The 21,326-nt window shown below is 36.6% G+C and overlaps 1 protein-coding gene across 7 annotated transcripts in view; it reads right to left on the bottom strand.

Annotated features, from left to right (window-relative positions):
- LOC110031968 (protein DA1-related 1-like) overlaps positions 1 to 21,326 on the bottom strand; it is a 95,926-nt gene that overhangs the window by 36,004 nt on the left and 38,596 nt on the right. For 6 of the 7 annotated variants that reach the window (XM_020735427.1, XM_020735426.1, XM_020735425.1 and 3 more), the window contains 4 exons: positions 16,001 to 16,091; positions 15,370 to 15,580; positions 534 to 654; positions 371 to 454 (listed from right to left, as the gene is read on the bottom strand). In XM_020735427.1, the coding sequence (XP_020591086.1) occupies positions 371 to 454; positions 534 to 654; positions 15,370 to 15,580; positions 16,001 to 16,091 (507 nt within the window). The remainder of the gene's footprint in view (positions 1 to 370; positions 455 to 533; positions 655 to 15,369; positions 15,581 to 16,000; positions 16,092 to 21,326) is intronic. The other variant, XM_020735432.1, reaches the window with a different exon arrangement.

The raw sequence follows: 21,326 nt of genomic DNA, 5'->3' as shown, positions 1-21,326 counted from the left end.
CGGCTCGTTAAGCAAACAAGCCGAACACGAACACACTTTTTGAGCTCGAAATATAAACGAGCCGTGTTCGGCTCGTTTACACCCCTAGTTGGGCAGGTTCAGCCCCAAGCACCCAAGTCATCTAGTTGTGGCAAAAGAATGTATAACATGACTTTAAAAATTATTGAATAAGAAAATTTAGTCCGGCAATTCAGAAAGCAGATGTATTTTTGCGGGAAAGCTTTCGTGATGAAATAATGGACATCTAATATTGTAGTGCCATATCAAGTGTATAGCTTGCATGAGAGGAAACACTTGGAGACTTCTGGGGTAACAATGTGAAAAAGAAATCAAAGCACAATTAAGTTCCAGTAAGAAAGACTGTACTTACAAAGTGCTTGCAAACATCACATTTTGGGTGATGGTGTTCCTTGTAACAAAATTTGTGATATGGGAGGTTACCAGACATTGAGAACTGTACCAAACAGCCTGTGAGTTTTGGACTTGGCTTGGCAGTTCTGAATGATGCAAGTCCAATTAAGGAATATCCTTACCTCATACTCAGATATAGGCTGATTGCAAGCACGGCAACAGAAACACTCAGGATGCCAAACAGCGCCCATACAGCTAAGAAAGCGCCCATGACCAATTCCAGCATTGCAACCAGCACAAATTCTGCAGTGACAGAATGCATCAAAAATATTATTCAGAAGATAAAAGCCATTAAATTCAACAGAAAACCCCAAAAATTATTGTTTATGGATTAGTTACGATCATAAAATCAAGAACAACAAGATTCATGTTTCTATGATCTTTACGCAAATGTGACAAAATAAAGCAACGGCGGTTCAGAATCTACATCATCAAATCACCTCAAGATCTCTGGCGACTCTTCATTCAAGCTTAAGGGAATCAACTCTAATATCAAAACCTCCACTAGAACTTGATGGGAGTCTCATCCCAAGGAATAATCCTCAAAGCAGACTCATCTTTCTTTGATTTTGTATTTGTAAAAAGCAAGGTGTCCTTATGAATGACATAGACTATAGAATTCTACCAACTTCAAATTATTTTTATCATGCAACAAGTTGACATCATCGATGGCAATCCTCACACTTATGCTATTTGACAACTTCATCGACAGCTTACATTCCAACTCAAGCTAATGGACTACTTCATCACCAACCTACGTAATATGAGAAACATGGAGAGATGTCACACTCTCACCTCAAAGAAGGAATCACTTAACATAAAAAAAACTACAAAACTAGAAACAGACGCCTTGAACCTCTCATCAAGCCAAAAAACAATGGCTCAAAAAGGAACATATGCTCCTCTAGAAGATCGAGCTTCATAGATGGAAGAATCAACTTTGAGAATCTCAACAAATGACATCATCAAATTAATAATGCTCCTGACAACTATTTTACTCTCAACCCTAAGCAAGCTAAAAAACAAAAGTTCCACTTGTAAAATTACCACTAATTTAAATAGTTATTTGACTAAGAACCCTTTTGGTGGCTTTATGTGAGTTATTTTGACTTGTCTACTTTGCCATATCATTCCCTGTATACACAGCAGAAAATTAAAAAGCAATACGTCAAAAAAATGCTAAGATTATGATTTTTATTGTTAAACAAATAAGACTTGAGTTTTTACACAATGCAAAAGCTCATAGATCAAGCAAATTTTCCTTGAAGAACCTTCTTTATCTCTATAGGTGAAGTTTGTAAGTTCTTTCACATTATATATCATGCAATCATTTGAAGAGATCGATTATTTTCATTTTTCGTTCACCACAAAAAGTTCAAACACTAGAAGGTGTTTTCTTTTGAAAGGAGTTGGACGTGAAAGAAAGGTGTTCTGCAGCATTTGTTTACTTAGAAGAGAAATTGCGATGATTTATCCATTTGCTTGATGATGATAGTGGGTAGCCATTTGGTGAAGATTAAAGGATAGTGAAGGCCTTGAATTTTTTGTTTAGCATATAAACACTGGTTTTAGAGTTTTTGGTAGAATTCTAATGGGGCTAGAATCATATAGTGATTGAAATGTCTTAGACTAGTCTAGATTAGTCTAGTTTGGACTGATTTTGAATATCTCTTTAAGTGGTTTAAAGTTAAGTAAATGATTAGAGATTTTTATTAGTTGTATTAAAATGTGGAGTTATGATATGGAGTAGATGATTAAATTTGGAGAAGTTTATACGGACGTTAATGGGTAGATAACAAGACTAGGTTCTAGTCTCGTCAAACTTAGCAAAGAGTTCTAAGTGGATCTTTAGAGTGATTTTGATGGTTATATTGAGTAAATGATGGCATATTATGATTATAAAGGCGTTGAGAGGACATTAATATGGTTGGGGGTAGAAGTTAAGATAATAACAAACGAAAATAGAAAATAAATTAAAAATAACCACCTAATCTTACGAAAGTAGAGGCACACACTTATACCACCAAGCAAAGAGAGAAAAGATTCACTCCAATTTTCATTCAAGAACTTAAAAAAAATCATTACATATCAGCCATATTTATAAGGACTATAATGATAAAAAGTCAAAAATAAGAAGGAAATTTGAATGGAATGATAACCACTAATGGAGAAAGGAGCAAACCACCTTCCTAATTTATTATCTTTTTTTTACCAGCACATACAAGCCTCCAAATTTGATTCAAACTTTCTAGAAACTAAAATTAAAATTTAATTATTAAAATAAAAATTCACATATTTCTTGTTGATTGGGCTCTTGTGATGGGCCTTGAATGGCCATTCGCTTGGGCTCTTGTCATTATTCATTTGACTTTATTTTCTTGATCCATATGATGTGCTACATCGACTCCCCCAGGCTCAATTGAACTCTGCCCTGTAGAGTTGAAATCCAAAAAGTGATTGTACTAATTGATGCGTTAGTGTCTCCAAGTCAGCTTGCATCAGCCATGTACTATCAGAAAGTGATTTTTTCTTCCAAAGAATAGAAAATGATGCTCTACATCTGGTTCAATGGATGCTTCCTCTGTGATGACATAAACCACTTCAAGAAATGATGGATTATCCAAGTAAGGAACTATCTTTCCCGCATAAGTGTCAAACTGAACAATTGAAGTTTGCTAACTCCTTCATATGATAGAATATGTTCAATATTAATAATAGGGGGAATTAACATATCAACAGACAAATAAAGATACTAGGCATTATAAACAATTTTCCTAAGAAGTTTAAATGGGCCACAAGTTGCATATAATTTTTTAAACATGGTTGTGTGAGCTCTCAAGGCGAATAAGAATCAAAACAGTCATCTTTAAATTCTTTTGTTGAACTATTAGAATTTGTCTTATAAGCATATTTATCATTAGTTAAAGTGATTTGTTCTTATAGTATCATAGAGGCTTCTAAAATCTTTGGCAAATGGAAATGTTGAATCAGAGAACTCATAAGATGGAAGGCTGGCTAAATCGATGGGCCGTCTTGGGTTTTGACCATATATTATTTCAAAATGTGAAGTCTTGGTTGGTCTAGAAATTATACTTTTAGATGTAAATTCAGAGGTTGGTATATGCAAGTCCCAATTTCGTAAACTTTTTCCTACATGACTTCGTAGATTTTCTAAAGTTCGATTAACTACCTCAACTTGACCATCAATTTGAGGACGAAAGGCATATGAAAATTTTAACTTTATGCCTAATAACTTCCACTGTCTTCCAAAAGTATGAAAAAGATCGAACATCAATATCATACACAATGGTTGAAGGAAGGCAAAGTAAACATATAATTTCCTTAAAAAAGTATCTTGAAATGTGAGAGACATCATTAGTTTTTGAACATACAAGAAAGGAGCTATCTTTGAGAAGCGACAACCTACAACAAAATTGTTTTAATGTCCTCCAATTGTACGGGGCAATCCTATAACAAAATCCATGGAGAGACCTTCCCATGGTTTATAGGGAATAGGCCATGCACCAAATTGACTAGACATTTGTTTGGTAGATTTGGCTTGTTTACAGGCCTGACATCGTGCCACTAAACTTTGAACATCTCGCTTAAGTGAAGGCCAATAAAATCAACTTTCTATTAAACAAATGGACTTATCCCTTCCAAAATGCCCAGCTATTCCTCTAGAATATAGATTAGAGATTAAAAATTCAAGTGAAGTTCTAGGAATACAAAGTTTTCTCTTATATATATCCATTGATAAAAGAAATGATTCTCTGTAGAACTATGAGTTTATCTAAGTTTTCCATAATGATAAAGACATGACACACAAGGTACTCATATTTGATCCGTTCAAATCCTAAAATTTTTAGTTCCAAATTACCCTAAATAAGGCATTAACGAGTTTATTATCAATCCTAAGTATATGCCTGAGAACAAAAGGATAATATTGAAGAAATTCAACCCATTTAGCATGTTTATGGCTTAACATTCGGTTGGTATTGATGAATTTTAGGGCATTAGGGCATGATGATCTGAATTAAAGATGAACTCCCTATGTAGAAGATAATAATGCCAGTGTCTTATAGATTGGATGAGTGCATAAAATTATCTATCATAGGTGGAGCATTGTAATTTTGCCTCATTTAATTTCTTACTAAAGAAAGCTAGTTGATGATTGTCTTAACTTAAGATTCCACCCATTCCAATTCCAGAAGCATCACAAGTTACTTCAAAAGACTTAGAAATGTTAATCAGCCTAAGGATTGGAGAAGATGTGATTAAAATCTTAACCTGATCTAAAGTCATTTGTGCTGCACAAGTTCAAAGAAATTTCTCTAATTTTAAAATATCATTTATTGGAGCAACGACACTACTAAAATCCTTAATGTATCTTTTATAAAAAGTAGATAGACCATGAAAACTTTATACTTCAGTGAAACTCTAAAGTTGGGGTCAATCTAAGATTACTTGAACTTTGGAAGGGTCTGGTTTGATTCCAAAAGTAGAAGCAATGAATCCTATAAAAATTACATCAGCTTGTAAGAAGAAAAGCTTCTTTAAATTGATGTATAGTTGTTTTTTTTCTAAGAATTTCCAAAACTTGTTTAAGGTGCTCTAAATGATCTGTCTCACTTGGGATAAAAATCAAGATATCAAAATATAGAACAAAAAAATTTTCTATGAATAATTTTAATACAGTATTCATTAATCTCAAGAAGATTCATTTGAAAGCCCAAATGGCATAGCCAACTATTCATAGAGCCCATTCTAGGTCTTAAATGTAGTTTTCCAATCATCGCCTGATTGAATCCTAATTTGATGATAGCCACTCCTTAAATCGAGTATAGAGAAGAAATTTGCCCCTAAGATTAAGTCTTATATGTCATCTAGATGAGGAATAGAAAATCTATACATAATTGTGATTTTATTAATGGTTTAACTATCAAAACACACACACACACTTCATACGTCATCTTTCTTAGGGGTTAACAATGCAGGGACTGCACAAGGAGTAAGACACTCTTGGACAAACCCTTTCTCAAGTAAACCCTCAACTGTCTCTTTAGCTCAACATGCTCAGTGGGATTCATCCTATAATGATGTAGGTTGGGAAGTTGTGAGCCAGGAGCTAAATCAATAGCATGTTGAATGGACCTAAGTGAGGGTAACCTATCAGACAGTTCATCAAGGCAACATCCCTAAACACAAAAAGGAGTGTTGAGACTACAACAGGTATGTGTATCTCTTTAAAATCAAGTGTTATTTCTCTCACATGTAGCAAGCAAAGATGACATCAAAAAATTGTCTTTATGATTCCAAATTCAACAAATATTATTTTTTGAGTAAATGAAATAGACAAGCAAGAGTTGTTAGAATTGAGATTAGAAATGACAAATTTATCTATACCAATAGGATTTCCTATGACTGTTAGTTGAAGCTTAGCACCTTTCCTTATAGTGGGTTTGAGTTGTAAATCAGAGTTGGCTTTATGAGGTGTCATGGTTGGTGTCTTTTCAATAGGTTTAACAAGAATGAGTTTCATGGTCTTATTATTATGTTTGAAGATAAAGTATTTTCCCTACCATAGTTGATCACATTTAAGTCATACAACAAAGGTCTACCAAGCGAGATGTGAGCAATAATGATGGGAAGGACATTACTAAGATTTGGCCTTCATAACTACAAATCTTTATAAGAACAAGACACCTAATTGTAATAGTAAAGATGTATGTTTGCCCATCTAACAAGAAAAGATTCGGAGCGTGGTTCAATCTTGTGATTTTCTCTAGTAATAGTGTGAGTTGAGATGACAGTCATTGTACTTCCTCCATCTATAACCATCCTACATCTTCTCTCATTATAAATAATATACATACTAAAAATATTCTTTCTTCTTCAATCATTTGTTGTTAAATATTTCATTACATTTAATGGGGGGTCATTATTGAACTATAGATCATCATAAAAAGTTGACACCATAAACTTCTTCCATGTCTTCATCTATAGGATTCACAGTCTCTTCTAGAAAAAGGATCTGAGCTTCACAATGATTTTGTATATGACCCTTTTTATGACATTTAAAACAAGTCAATTCTTTACTATTTTTAGAAAGTAGAAGCTTTGGGCAAATGAGTTGGGCTGGTATGTGGAGTGGGTTTAATGATTGGCCTATTAGATCAAGTAGTTGGGTTTTGTCCTTCTATTTTTTTTGAAAGAGCAGCAAATTTCTTGGTTTTCTACCAACAACACATAATGGAATGCTTCTTCTAGGATTTGGAGATCAAATAGCCCAACTTCATTCATAATATTCACTCTAAGTCAAATGAAAAAAATATTGTTCAATTGTCAATCATTGACACTACAATCAGCTCTAACAATTAGATCTTCAAATGTGTTCAAATATTCAGTTAAAGGGAGACTAAATTGCTTTAAAGTCAATAATTGCCCATGTAATTTCTTATCATGATGCCTAGGTCAATATTTGATTATTAACAGTTTTTTCATTACCAAAGTAAGACTAGTCCACCCTAACATTTATTCTTTAGCTAAGGTATTATTCCAATATATTAAAGCATGCCCAGTCAATTTCATTATAGCAAAAATAACTTTTTTGGTAATCATTCATTTTATGCCAATCAAATAAATCATCCATTTGAAATATGTGTCATCATGGGAGGGAGTGTTGGTCTCGCTTTCAGTCGAGGTGTAGTTTTCCCCTCCTTAGTAGCCTAGGATCTAGCCATGGGACCTTTCTGTCGACTACTCCTAGAAAACTAGTGAAGGAGCCCTCCCCGTTAACAATTCTGGATTTTTCTTCGCTCGACTTGACGTTCCATGTAGTAGTTTTGACCGCTATTGCTTAGCAGGTAAGACTACTCCGAAGGAACTCAGGGAGCATTTCTATAGGACTGTCGGTCTTAGGATTGACTTTACTCGTTGATTTGGCGCCGCTGCGCTCTTCACCGTCCTGTTTAATCGAAAGTTTGATAGGATTTGGACCACGACGCGTTTTTAACCCGATCGACGAAGAGGTTGCCCGGACAACTCCGGATGACGAAACGGACTACGCCGATGCGTCCGGAACATCGATTTTGCTTAGGAGGGACGTTCGTTTCATTGCGACGGCGCGTCTTGGGGAAAATACCTATTTAAGTGTTAATTATAATAATAAATAATATTTTATTATTATTATTATTATTATTATTATTATTATTATTATTATTAACTTATATTAAAATCCTTAACCTAAATCCATCTCCCTCCCCGCCTCATTCCCTCGAACCCGTGGGTCTGCATTAGCTCTAGGATGGCTCGTTCGGTCGCCCGACCCGCTCCTTTTTCGTGTCGTTGGGGGTTTCGTTCCGGCGTTCGCCTCGTATGCGAGACAAGTCTCGTAGACGTCCATCCCTCGTATCTTATCTTCTGCGTTCTAAGTTCAATCTTCTCTGTCGCAGATCGTATCCTCTGCAAGGATCTAATCCTCTGCCTCTATCGATCCCCCTGTCGTATCTTCTTAATCATTCTTCTCCTCCTTTATTAGAACTTGGTTTTTGTAGCCCTGGGGTAATGCCGAAAATTTTTCTAAGGAAACCCTGTCATTTTTCTTTCTCACTCACTTCTTTGATTTTCTGGTGCTTGAATTGATTTCCTCTTGCTGTTGGAAGAGGAATTGAAGTTGGGAATTGCCTTTAAAGTTCCTGTGTTACTTTCTTTCTGCTTTAAGGAGGTACCTTCCTTCCCCCCCACCCTCTCTGCGCCTTACTTCCTTTCGGTTTTCTCTCTGCCGAGCCACTGAAAATGACTGTTGGATGATACAGCATGCTAGTTTATTATTGTGCCTATACTTGAGATATTTATTACTTGAGCATGTGAAAATAGAATGGCATGCATGTTTTAGGGGTTGGACATAGTTATTTGCTTAAAAGAGTGAGAATGTGGAATGTTTCTAGTCATTGTAGCAATTAGGAGGGTTGAAACATGGCTTTGAGGCAATGTTAGTTCTTCATGCAAGCACATTAGGATATGTATTATGAAGCTTTTCATTTATTCTTATCTAGCATGAGACATTGGAAGGTTTATTTGGTCTTTTACGCATGTGGGGGCTCGGTTTTAGCTCCCGTGGTTACCTCATTTGTTCGAAATCTATATGGAGTATGAAAAGATTTATTTTGGAAGTCCCTCTTTTGGAAGTCCCTCAGCCTTGAAATGTTAACTTTGAGGTTTATGCATGCTTCTCTACTTCAGGTTTATGCATTTTATGCATGCTTCTCTACTTCACGTTATTCCTCTCATATGAAACACATGTTGACGTGGGTTTGTTTTAGCCACCGGATGGCACGGTTTCAGCCTCTATTGGGGCTTGGTTTTGCCTGATCCAGTCCTTAGTTTCTTTTTTTGCATACTTGTAAAGCTTATTTTGGTATGGGATCTGTATGTTGTTGGCTACTCCAAGTCCAATATATGTGCGGGTTTATCCCCAAATGATTTGAAGTTGGTGCAGGGTGTGGTTTTACTCGTTCTTGGCCCCACTCGAGAGTTTGACTTGGTTTGGTTTTGCCTTTTCTGGACCTTACCCGAGAGCTGGTTTGGTGGAAGGGCTCGGTTTTGCTTATTTGACCATGTTTTGGCTTTGAATAGCTCGATTTAAGCTTTCCTCGAAGCTTGGATTTACTTGCTATGACTCTTGCCCGAGAGCTAGTTTGGTGGATGGGCTCGGTTTTGCTCATTTGACCTGTTTTGGCTTTGAATGGCTCAATTTTAGCTTTCCTTGGAGCTCGAATTTACTCGCTTTGGCTCTTACCCGAGAGGTAACTTGGGAGTTTGGTTTGGTTTGTTCTTAGTCCTACCCGTGAACTTGTTGGTAGATCATTTGGTTTGGCTTTGGCACCTGCTGGGTTCGGTTTTGGCATCTCGTGAGCGTTTTTGGCTTAAATATTAATATTGTGGAGGAATTTATTTTGATTTGAGGAAGTTCCATAGCTATTCTTGTTTGAAACATTTGGTAATCTAATATTTTGATGTCTTGAGGGCATAGAGATGTTTTCTACGCATAGAGTGTGGCCTGAGTTTGATTGCCCTCACCCGAGAAGCGGTTTGAGTGCGGTTTTGCTGGCTTTAGTTCCTACCCCTACCCGTGAGCTTGCTGGCAATCCTTTGGGTTTGTTTGGCTCTTCCTACACGAAGTGGCTTGGGTGTTGATCGATGAGTCAAGTTTATACGTATGTCTTTGCCCTATCCATAAAGTGAGGTGATTGAAGAATGGGTTGAACAGTTTCCTTATGTCCTACTTGGTGAAATTAGAGTCTTGTCCATAGTCGGTTTGGAGGCTTTGTGAGGGTTTATCCATTCACTCTCCTATGTATATCAAATATCTTCATATAATCTTAGCCGTGAGCCTCTTTTGTGAGCCTCTTTTGGCCTTGGGTTGCCTCGGTCGTGAGCCTTACTTGTTCCTTGGGTTGCCTCGGTCGTGAGCCTTATTTGTTGTTCCTTGGGTTGCCTAGCTGTGAGTCTTACTTGTTGTTTCTTGGGTTGCATTTGGTCATGGACCTTAGCAGCTGTCCCTTGCTACCCTTAGTCGTGAGCCCTAATAGCTCCCCCCTTTCCTTTTTGGTTGCCTTGGCCGAGAGCCTTACCTGTTGTTCATCTCTTTGTATTGACCCCGGCCGTGACCATTTATTTGGTTATATGGGAAGATTTTATGCTTATTTGATATATAAGACTATTGATTAATTTGAAAATTGGAAGATCCTGATTTTTGTATGGATTTGGAAATATTGGTGATGGTTTCCCCGAGGTCACTTTCCTTTTGCTCGATTTATGAAGTTTGTGAGATTTCTAAGTCTCATTTTGGAAAAAACATTTGGCTGAGACGAATTGATTTCATAAGAGAATGATACCCTTATAAAAAACATCGAAAAAAACATTTTGACTTGGGTTGATCCACTTATAAAATTGTGAGAAAATGATATCCTTTCGAATTAATTCAAGGATCTTCGGGCTTTCATTTTCAGGTATTTTCGTCACGAGTTTTGAGAGTTGATTCATCCTTCGTTCTTTTCGATGTTTTAGGTGGATCAATCTCTCCTCTCTCTCACCTCATTTTTGTTCCTTTTTTCCTTACTTCTTGGTTCGATTTTTGATGCTTATGTCCGATACATAAGTGTCCACGTATAGCCTTTTGTTATACGTGAAACCATCAAGCAAGGTTGCAAGTAGGTCGGTTTTGTTTTGGGGCTTAGGGCGGTGATGACAAAGGCACACCGGAGATAGAACAGAATGATATGTCATCCTATGACATCGGGATTCGATTCAGGAACCCATCAGGATCCGATTCAGGAACCCGGTGAGCTGTAGAATGACAATATCATTCACCGACACAATACTAGTGGGGGTTGACCCGAACCTTCTTAGGTTGTTGGTAGTCTTATGCCCGACAGCGCGATCGACTCGTGGACAACTACTTTTCAAAATTGATAAAAACAAATTTGATAAGAATGGATACACTTTTTAAAAAAAAACAAAAATACATTTTTCACTACAAACAAAATTGATACAGCCCACTTTTTGCATGTTTGAAGTCTATATGCATGCTAAAAATATAAATTTTAAATATATTTCAAACATCGGTTGATCACCTGTTTAGGCTGAGGAGTACTCTCCTGAGTTAGGTTTGATAGAACACTCTTCTAGCTGAGTAGGGGGTTTTATACATCCGGGTGACCAGTAGCCTTCGACGACCCTCGAGTACTAATATATAATTGAGTCTAGCCCGGACCCGAGTGCTTGTTGTCCCATTCTTTTCGGAATTTTTCATATGATTTTCTTCGAATTTTTGAACAAAGCACTCGTGGTCTCTTTTCGGGATTTTCCCGTGTTTTCTAGGATTTGTCGATTCGCCGATTTCCTCACATTTCTCTTGTCATGAGTCTTTTGACGATCTTTCTCGAGATTTCTGGACGACGTTTCTTTGTTTTCGTTCATATAAAGCATTTCAGCTTGTTTCCTCAAATTTTGTTATTTGTACCTGTTGCATCAATTACAACTAAGAAACAACGGATCTCCCAAGTATACAGGTTTGTTTTACATTTACAGCATGTTACTTTCTTGCAAATCACCTACCTGCTGTATTCTTTTTACTTTTCCTTTACACCGCATTTTGTACTGTTTTTTTTACTGCATATTCTATTGTTTGTACCAGTGCTACATACCCTACTGTTATGCTATACACTTTACAACTTCAACATGTTATCCATAAAATATTTGAAGAACAGCAACCATAGGGCCGTTGGATTTGATATTATAACCTGACACCTTAGAAAACTCAAACTCGTCATGACAAAGAGCTTGGAACTAGCGCGGTGGGCGGTGGGCAGCACAACCATCTTCAACAACAGAACATGTCTTCCCCAGCTAAATCATTCATTTCCTATAAATTAAAACAACAATTCATAGGAATTCGAAGTTGTTCGCCTAGCGCAACATAAATCCGCAACCTTTTTGTTAGGCATTTGTATAGCTCTGCTATACGATCTAAGCCCTAACTCTTTTTAGGATTCTAAGGTTGTCGTTCGTTACGAACTAAATCCTCACATCTTTCAAGCTATTTGTGTGATCGTTTCACACGAATGCAAGCCCTAAATAAATAAAATTGGCAGGATAAAACACTTGAATATTTCTCCTCAAAATTGAAGCCAAACCATAGGGTAAACTGGGAAGCCACTGAGGATCTCCTCTGGATCTGTGGCATCCTCTAGCTCTTCCTCCTTTGGATTCTACAATAAATGTTCCAAGTTTGAACCATTCCCTTTTGCATACCTCTTTGTCCGATTTTGTTGAAAAGTTCTATCATTTTGAAGTCCTTGAAGATAATTTTTCCTGATTTTTATCGAGAGTATTCTTAAGTGACTTCGGTCATTTAAGATTTAATTAACTATAGGGGCTTGCCCTTATAGGAAGTTTTTCCGAACCCAGCTTAAAATAAACCCTATTTAAATTTTCATATTAAATAGGGGAATTTATCGGCAAATAAAACGGTTTCGCAGACCAAACGGACTTCATGTATTTCTTAGTTTATTTGATAGAGTCTCATCCTCAAGTCTTGTGTTTATCCCTCGGGATAGATACAGGGTTTCAGGTAAAGCGCTCTTTCATTTAAACTATGAAAAATATGGGGTCAGTTTGATTTTCATATTTGATTTTAAACTTAAATCTATATATAAATTAAAGCGTCCTTCCGAAGCTGGAGACGGAATTTCTATTCCGGTGACCGACAGCTTCTTACGGGCAACTCTCCCCCAAACCACAAACACCGCCAACTTTTTATCGCCGACAGGGAGCTTCAACTTTAACTGTCCTAGAGAAGTCATTACAGTTATCACTATTCCTATATGGATAGTCTCTTCTACCTCCGCTTAAAAAATTAGGTTGTCTTCTATAGAGTTGGTCTTTTGGCTCTAAGTAGGAATCATTATCATTTAATGGAGCAACATGAATTTGGATCGGTTGTATCGTAGGATATCTACTATTGTGAAGATGATAAAGATAATTTGTATTTGATCTTTTAATTCTTGCATTTGTGCTTTATTCACCTCAAATATTTACTTTTAATTTTTTCATAAATCCTAAGATCTAATGAATCAACCATTTGGGTTAGGTTCTCAATCTGATCTTAGAAAATAAACTTTGGTGCTATGATATGATTTTATTATTATTTTTGTTATGATGGAAAAAAAAGAGAGAAAAAAGTTATAGACGGGAAATAATGACTTTAAAATAGAGATGCAAAACAAAATGAATTTTATGCTTTAAGAATTTTCAGATGATGAGGGGGATGCAAAGAACTCTAGCGTCCCAAGCTCTCCATGGATAGCTCAGGTCCTTTAGACAAAGTTCTGTTTAGTTTCAAACACACCAAATTTTATACACATTTCTATGCAAGATTTTTTTTTTCATAAAATCAAAAAATAGATATACTCAGATCTAAAAGGCTCAAGTCCTTAAGATTGCAATGCTATCGAAGTTTTGATAAATAAACAGCTAGCATTCTCACAAATAGTAAACCTAAAATATAAAGAAAGTGACATAAAATTTTGATTACATCAAGGGATTGTCTTATTTTATTCAAGTGTTGCATTCCCCTACCAAGGTTTTCACTCAAGATAATTTTTAAGGATAGGTTCACATAGAGGATATTAGCTAGGCTTTATAGAGAAGCTTGCTAATTGGATTTCATCCTAGCAACATAGCCTTGCAAGTAATATACATAATAATCCAGTTATTCATAATAAAATAACTCTATCATAAAAAGAATATAATAACCTCAAACTTGCTGGAATTACTCTCAAGTATTTGGAAGCAAATCCACCCAAAGAAATCATTCTTAGTTGTCCAAAAGTTTGACCGATTCAGCTCTCTCCCAAATTCGCTCTGGTACCAAATATGATGGTGACGAGTGACCTTTTGATGAGATTAAAGGATAGTAACGGGCTTGATTCTTTAGTCTAACATCTAAACAAGAGTTTAGGAGATTTTGATATAATTCTAATGGGTCTAGCATGTTATAGTGATTAGAATGTCTAGACTAGTCTATATTGGTTTAGTTTGGACTGATTTTGAAGATTTATTTAGTAAAGTGATTTAAAATTGGATAAATGGCTGAAATTCTTATGAGTAGTTGCCTTAGAATGTGGAGTTATAATCTGGAATGGATGGTCAAATTTGAAGGAGTTTATGTGGGTGTTAATGGATAGATAACAAGACTAAATTCTATTCTTATCTAACTTGACGAAGAGCTTCTAAGTGGATCTTTAGAGTGGTTTCAAGGGTTGGATTGAGTAGAGGATGGTATATTAGGATTCTAAGGGTATTGAGAGGATATTAATAAGGTTGGGGATAGGAGTTAAGAAAATAATAAATTAAAAAAAACTACCTAATCCCACTAAAGAAGAGGCATACACTTGAAGTCTTGAATGGGCACTTGCTTGGGCACTTGCTTGGACTCTTGTAATTATTCTTTTAGCTTGATTTTCTTGATTCATATGATGTGTTACATCAATTGAAGAGTGAAGGAGTTTCTACTAGCAGCAGCAAATATTACCAGAATGCTAATCTAGCTATAGATTAGGAGTAGATGAAGATTGGTTCACTGCCAAACCATATAGAAATACTTATCCAAATTGCTCTTTAGCTTAGGTTATTTTAATCGTTCACAAAAAAGCTTCACCTAATGTTGAACACAATTGAACACTCATGTGTTTTCTTTTATAGGTCGGGTTTGTTGTTCACTAGATCTTGAGCGCTTACATTGCGTGGTTCTATGTTTCATTATTTGATTAATTTATTCATTTATAGTATTATTTTCTTGTGTGTGGATTTGAGTTAGGAATAACTTCAAAGAAATTCTACAAGTGCATGTCCACACTTAATTCACAACCATCACCCCACCTCCCGTCTTTGTTCTGCCTAGGCTCTACAAAAAAAAAAAAAAACACCCACAATTAAAGAGAATCTCTCCAGCACATATCTTAGAGATGATATTTCTCCCGTATCTACCATTCTCTTGCCAAATTAACTATTTGCCCTCCATCAAAACAACTATAAATAACTCGAAATGGAGAAAAAATTCCTTCTAAAACCCTTTCATCACTTAGAGAAAGCATTGTGGAAACATTTTCATACTTTCTTTAACTGACTTGAAAATCTCTTCAAGGCACTAACATCTTTCTTTGGCATTGCTTTTGCATAAAGTGAGTGATCGTTGTGAACAACATATCCCAAGGAATTCTTATCAATTTCAAATTGATACCAACATACATCACTAAATACGAATCAAAGCCACACCTAAGAAATCACCCCACAGAAATCACCCCACAAAAAAAAAAAAATAAATAAAGTAAAGTAGAAAACCATGTTTACAACATGAATAACATGCATGTTAAACGCAAAAGGAAGTAAAACCTGAATCCTGAAGAATATACGAATGGTATTGGTTGATAAAGATTCATATGCCCATTTTCACGAGAATGGGATTGGCCATCCTCAATGAAACCAGGATGGTCATTCCCGAGAGAAGGAAGATAGCCATCTTCACGAGGAGGTGAAGCAACATTCATGCTCTCTTGTAAAGCTCTGGCAAGTTGCTCATCTTCTTCCAAGTGAGACCCAGTATCTAAAATTAACAGAAAGGACTAAAAAGTGGTCATTCATACAAAATCTTCGCATGCAATTAATTTGAGGAACTTAAGAAAAGATACCACAATAGAACTTGACCGGAATGATACCTGACCAAAATGGTTTAGCAGAGTAAAAAAGCCACCAAAATATATATTAATATATTAAAAGCCTCATTTTAAAACCAGAGAGTTACTGAATGTCAACTTTAGATAAATTTATGACTTTACATTATGGGTTAATGATAACAACTTACAACCTTAAAAGTTGTATTTTGCATTAATATATCAGAAGGGTGCAGAAGTGTACAAAAGTATTCCAAAGGAATTTCCAAAATGTGACCTTTTACATCACAAAAAAAGGTAACGAAAGAATAATTAATCCTAGATTATAGTAATATTACAGACATATTACTTACCAATTTCCTTTGCCTTATTCTGTTCTTCTTCTAAAAGGGAGAGTGCAATAGCACGATCTATATCTTCACTATCAAAATCTGAAAGGGCATCCTGAAACAAAAAACATGAAAATAAAAATAAATAAAATGAAGCGCTGATGAAACTCAAATGACTGATCCCAGAATAACGTGAAAGGTGGTTTAATGGTCAATGTAAGAATTGAAGAGCATCCATTGTCATCATTTTTTTAAATTGAGATTTAAACATCTAAAATTATCATCACAAAGCTCATGAGACACAAATATGAACATAACATAGATACAACAATGCAGCATAACTCTACAAGATCGTAAATGATACGTTATGAATTAAATGTTAAATTTTATAAATTACTAATATTAAATATGTATTTCCTAGTATTTTCTACCACAGATATCACCCGATGAAGCATAATATCAAATATATATACTTTGCAAAAAGCGCATAACAATAGGAAAAGAAAACAAACACAATTAATGATAAAAAAATATATATTACTACATATAAGAATTGTCATTTATTAACAATACACCAATAGAAGCATTCACTAATCAATATCAGTTGTCATTTAATTTTGTCAAATATCAAGACTGCTTACAAAATATCAAAATCCCAAGAATACATAAATATCAATGTCATCTTCAAAATATTTAAATAAAATATGACTATATGTGCATATTAATGATGCCCAATCAATAGGAGTTAACACAGTTTAAAATAATTGGAGATAATCAATTGATTATTTCATTCAAAATTTATGCAGTATTACGATCCAAGGAGAGCTTCCAATAAAAAACAAACAATATTTGGGAATAATAATTACAAAATGATTATAATCATCATCAGTTTGATGAATTGGCAAAGGACATCCTGTAAATTGATGTGGTGGCAAGGAAGAGGGAGAAAAGAGAGCGAAGTCGTGGTGAGCCTAGCTAGCAAAAAGTTATGGAAGAGTCTCACACTCCAAAAATGAATAAAAGAGTATCATCCATTCCAAACTTCCTGATAATTTTTGAAAAACTGCACTTAATAGTCCTTTAACGAAAATGTCAGTAAAAACTTATAATTACAAACAAAGTATAAATTAGACCACACTCAAGTTTCTCTTTATAAAATGTCTATCAACTTTAATATGCTTTGTACAATCATATTACGCAAGATTATGCTCAACATTGATAGTTGACTTACTATCACAATAGCCTCAAAAGACCTTTCCATTCAAACTTTTATATCTTCCAAAATAACTTCTACCCATAGTAATTAATAGAATCCTAGTGTCATAGATCAAAATTCAGCTTCTGCGTTAAATTTTACTTATATTTTTCATTGCCCCAACTCATTAGATTAGCTCCCAAGAATATTGAATATCCTAAAGTTGGTCTCCTATTAAACATAGAACCCGCATAATGGGTATTTGTGTCTTCTTCAAGAGTTAAATCTCACCCCATTTTGAATAAAATGTATATCCAAGATTCCACTCAAACATTACAAAATTCTATATTTTTTTCTCTCTAAGGTGTGATTCTCTATGATTATGCAAGAATGAGCTCACCATACCAATAGAATTAACAAATCAAAACTAGTAGCTTAAAAGTACATACCTCCACCCATTAATGTCTAACAAAAAATAATAAGAAAAAGATATAACATTAAAAAGGTTGTCTGAACCAAAATTCACATGAAATTGTCAGTACCTATCATAATAATTTCATCAAAATAAACCAGTGGTGCATATAAACCCGTGAGTCATGCTTTCATAAATATAATATGATCTCATTTATTTTGGTGGTATCTACGTTGAACATTAGCTTAGCAGCAATTTCAAACAAGCCCTTAAAGATTTTTTCAACTCATACAACACTTTTTTTAAACATTCCCTTTATTTCGTATTTAAGTTAGATCCCAGTGAGATCTCCTGACGCGGGTATCATTGAGGAGTTGGACCGGCAGGTCCCCATGGAGGAGGCCCAAGCGCCCCCTCCTACTCTTCTTTTCCTTTTCCTCCCCTCCTCGTCTTTCATTTTTCTTTCTTTCCTTTCGCGCCTCACTAAACCTTTCCTAATTCTACAACATTTCCTAAAAATCAAAATTTCATTTTATTCTCATTCTAAATTTAAAACCCTTACATTAAATCTGAACTCGGATTTTATTTTCTTCCCTATTTTAAAAGACTTGCCTAAATTTTGAAATCTGATATTATTCATTTCCTATTTTAATGTTTTCGAAAATTGAATCAAGTCATTTATAAATAGGAGTTCTTGCGTCAAGGGTAAAAAATTTTAGTTTTTCAATTTTGAATTCAATTTTATCTGAGTGTTTTTCTCACTTGAGGTCTGTATCCGACGACGATGAAGGTGCTCCAGCTGTAACCCCATCATCCCCATCATTTCGACTCTGTCCAAAACTCTGACAAGCCCCCTCCGCCCCTCCTTCCTCTCATCTCCCACTGGCAGCTCCCCTGTCGACCGCCTACCACAAGATCGTTCCCTACCCTCCTACAGCACACTGCACCAGCTTCTTCTTGCAGCCAGCAAGTTCCCGCTTCTGCTGGCCCGTGATTCCTGTTGATGTCCCTGTCTTCCAGCAGGTCGTAGCTCTTTGGTTTGCCTTCCAGACAATTGTCGCCTTTCCTTCCGGCAAGCCAACAACTTCCAGTCCATTGTCACCTTCATCACAGCAGATAGCCACCTTCCATCCGACAATCTCAACGCCTCCCACCACTACAGCTAGCCTTTCTGCAGCCAACTGCCCCTTTGCTTCTCGGCTTCCGCCGCCCTCCTTCCTCCCTGTCCCCTGCCCCCGCAAGCCACATCTTCCCTGCTCCCGCAGGCATTGTGCGTCCACCTTGCCCCCGCAGGCCACATCTTCATGCCTCCTGTAGGCCACCAACTGCTGCCTCTCCGAATTCCAACCTTTGACGACGCTTTCGACCTCGTCTAACTGTTGTTCAACGCCTCTTTGTTGTCCTACTCCCTCACCGGCCTTCACTGCAGCCGCCAACCCAGCACCACCTCTCCAGACTTCCTCCTTGTCGAGCTTGTTGTGTGCTTATGTGTTGTTTTTCTTGTAAAGTTTTACTTTATGTTTGATTTGTGCAATGTCTTTCTTTCTTTTGGGTCACCATTGAAACCGTATTTTTCAAACTACTAATAAGATTCTTGTGTTGTGGTTAAGGTTAACTCCGACATTCATTGGTATCAGAGCTAGCCCAATCCTAGTCTATCCTAGGATTATCTAGCACTCTGCCTCCCAAACCAAAAAAAAAAAAAAAAAACTCCCCATTCTTTCTTTTCCCTTCTCTTATTGTTTTCTGTCTCACCCCTCGCTTGTTGTCTCTCCGTCATCTCTTCCTTTGACCACTTCTTTGCCTCCACTCTCCTTAACTCGTCCTCCCTGAACCATCAACTATGCCCCCAGAAGAAACATACTGGATACCAACCGGGATGCACTATAGCGTGAAATCCGCCGTCTACAATAACAATTAGCAAGAACGATGACGAGACCCAAGGCGAGGTCACGCTAGATCGTGATCTAGAAAGTCGACATAAAGACAGGGATGATGATCAAATCCATTCCACTTGAAAGATGTAAGCGATGAAGAATACCGTCCACGTCGTTTTGGTGTCCATACCCGAGGAGACCACGAGAAGAACCCCGAAACCAACGCGACTTCGACATTAAAATAGATCTCCCCGAATTTGATGGTGGTATGGATCCAGATGAATTCCTTGATTGGCTGCAAGCACTCGAATGAACTTTCAAATACAAGGAGTTACCTGAAGGTAAGTGTGTTAAACTAGCAGGTATTAAACGGAAAAAACAAGCCTCGTTATGGTGGAACAACCTACAACATCAGTGAATGAGGGACGATAGTGACAAAATCACAAAATGGGACAAAATGAAGAAAGCGCTGCTACGGAAATACTCGTCATCACACTACCATCAAGATATGTTCCTGAAGCTCCACAACCTACAGAAGAGAGAGATGTCTGTAGAGGAATTCACAGCCAAATTCAATCAATAAAAAATAAGTGTGACTTTGTCGAACAAGAGGAGCATATCATCGCACGCTACCTTGGAGGCCTGAAGCCCGCCATTAGCAATATAGTTCAACTAAAATCATATTGATTGCTAAGTGGCGTCTAAACCTTAACCGTGAAAGTTAAAAGGCAATAGAAGCAAACCAGACCACAATCTTCCTTCAGATAGCGATCCCTGTATAAACCAACCCAACAACAACAACTACTGACAAAGGCTCACTAGGAAAGGGGAAACCAATATCCGAGAATGCAAAAACTGATCCAACCAGCAAGAAACCCAAGAAAGGTAGCTCATATCAAGGTCAATGCCAATCATAAAGTGTTTTAGATGTCATGATTTTGGCCACATCGCCTTTAGCTGCCCCACAAACCAAATAGACTTTTTCACAGATCAAGGTGTCATGGAGGAAAACGAGGATGAAGAGACGGAAGAAACTACAGAAGAATCACTTCAGCTCCTAGAGAAAGAAGGCAAATTACTAGTCATACAACAAATCTTATAATCAGAACCAGCACGAGACCAGTCATGGTATGACGCAGCATCTTTCGTACAAAGTGTACATTTAAAGAGAAAGTTTTCAGCTTGATAATCGATAGCAGCATATGTGAAAATGTCGTATCAACACTAATGGTGACAAAGTTAGAATTACCCATGCAAAAATACCTCCAACCATATTCCCTCATTTGGCTGAAAAAAAAGAATGAAATTCGCGTGGATCAACAATGCCTTGTTGAGTTCTCGATAGACAACCAATCAAAGGAACGAGTATGGTATGACATCGTTCCCATGGACATATGCCAAATTTTATTAGGACGACCTTGGCAATACTACCACAAAGCTCAACATTACGGGTTTAAAAACACATACTCCTTCAAGAAAGATGGCAAACACATCGTATTACTACCAAGACGTCAGAGGAGCCAATGACACCATAGAAACAATCGTTTCAAGAGCCACATTCATGCAGTCATTTTGAGAAGCACCGATGGCACTAGCTCTAGTACTACTCGAGGGGTTCGAGAAAGGAAACGTAATAACAGCACGCCTACAACCTCTACTGCGAGACTTCTAGGACGTCATGACACACAGTCTACAAGAGGGACTACCTCCACTGAGGGACATCAAGCATACTATAGACCTTATATCGGTAAAGTTCTACCAAATCGACATGCGTACAGGCTCAGACCAACGGAATACGAGGAAATACAACGACAAGACCTCATCACCAGAGAGTTAGTTCGAGAAAGTACAAGTCCGTGTATTGTG

The sequence above is a fragment of the Phalaenopsis equestris genome, unplaced genomic scaffold, assembly GCF_001263595.1.
Source record: "Phalaenopsis equestris unplaced genomic scaffold, ASM126359v1 Scaffold000873, whole genome shotgun sequence".
Taxonomy (NCBI): domain Eukaryota; kingdom Viridiplantae; phylum Streptophyta; class Magnoliopsida; order Asparagales; family Orchidaceae; genus Phalaenopsis; species Phalaenopsis equestris.
Note: the sequence above shows the minus strand (reverse complement) of the source record. Positions and strands in the feature narration are given on the sequence as shown.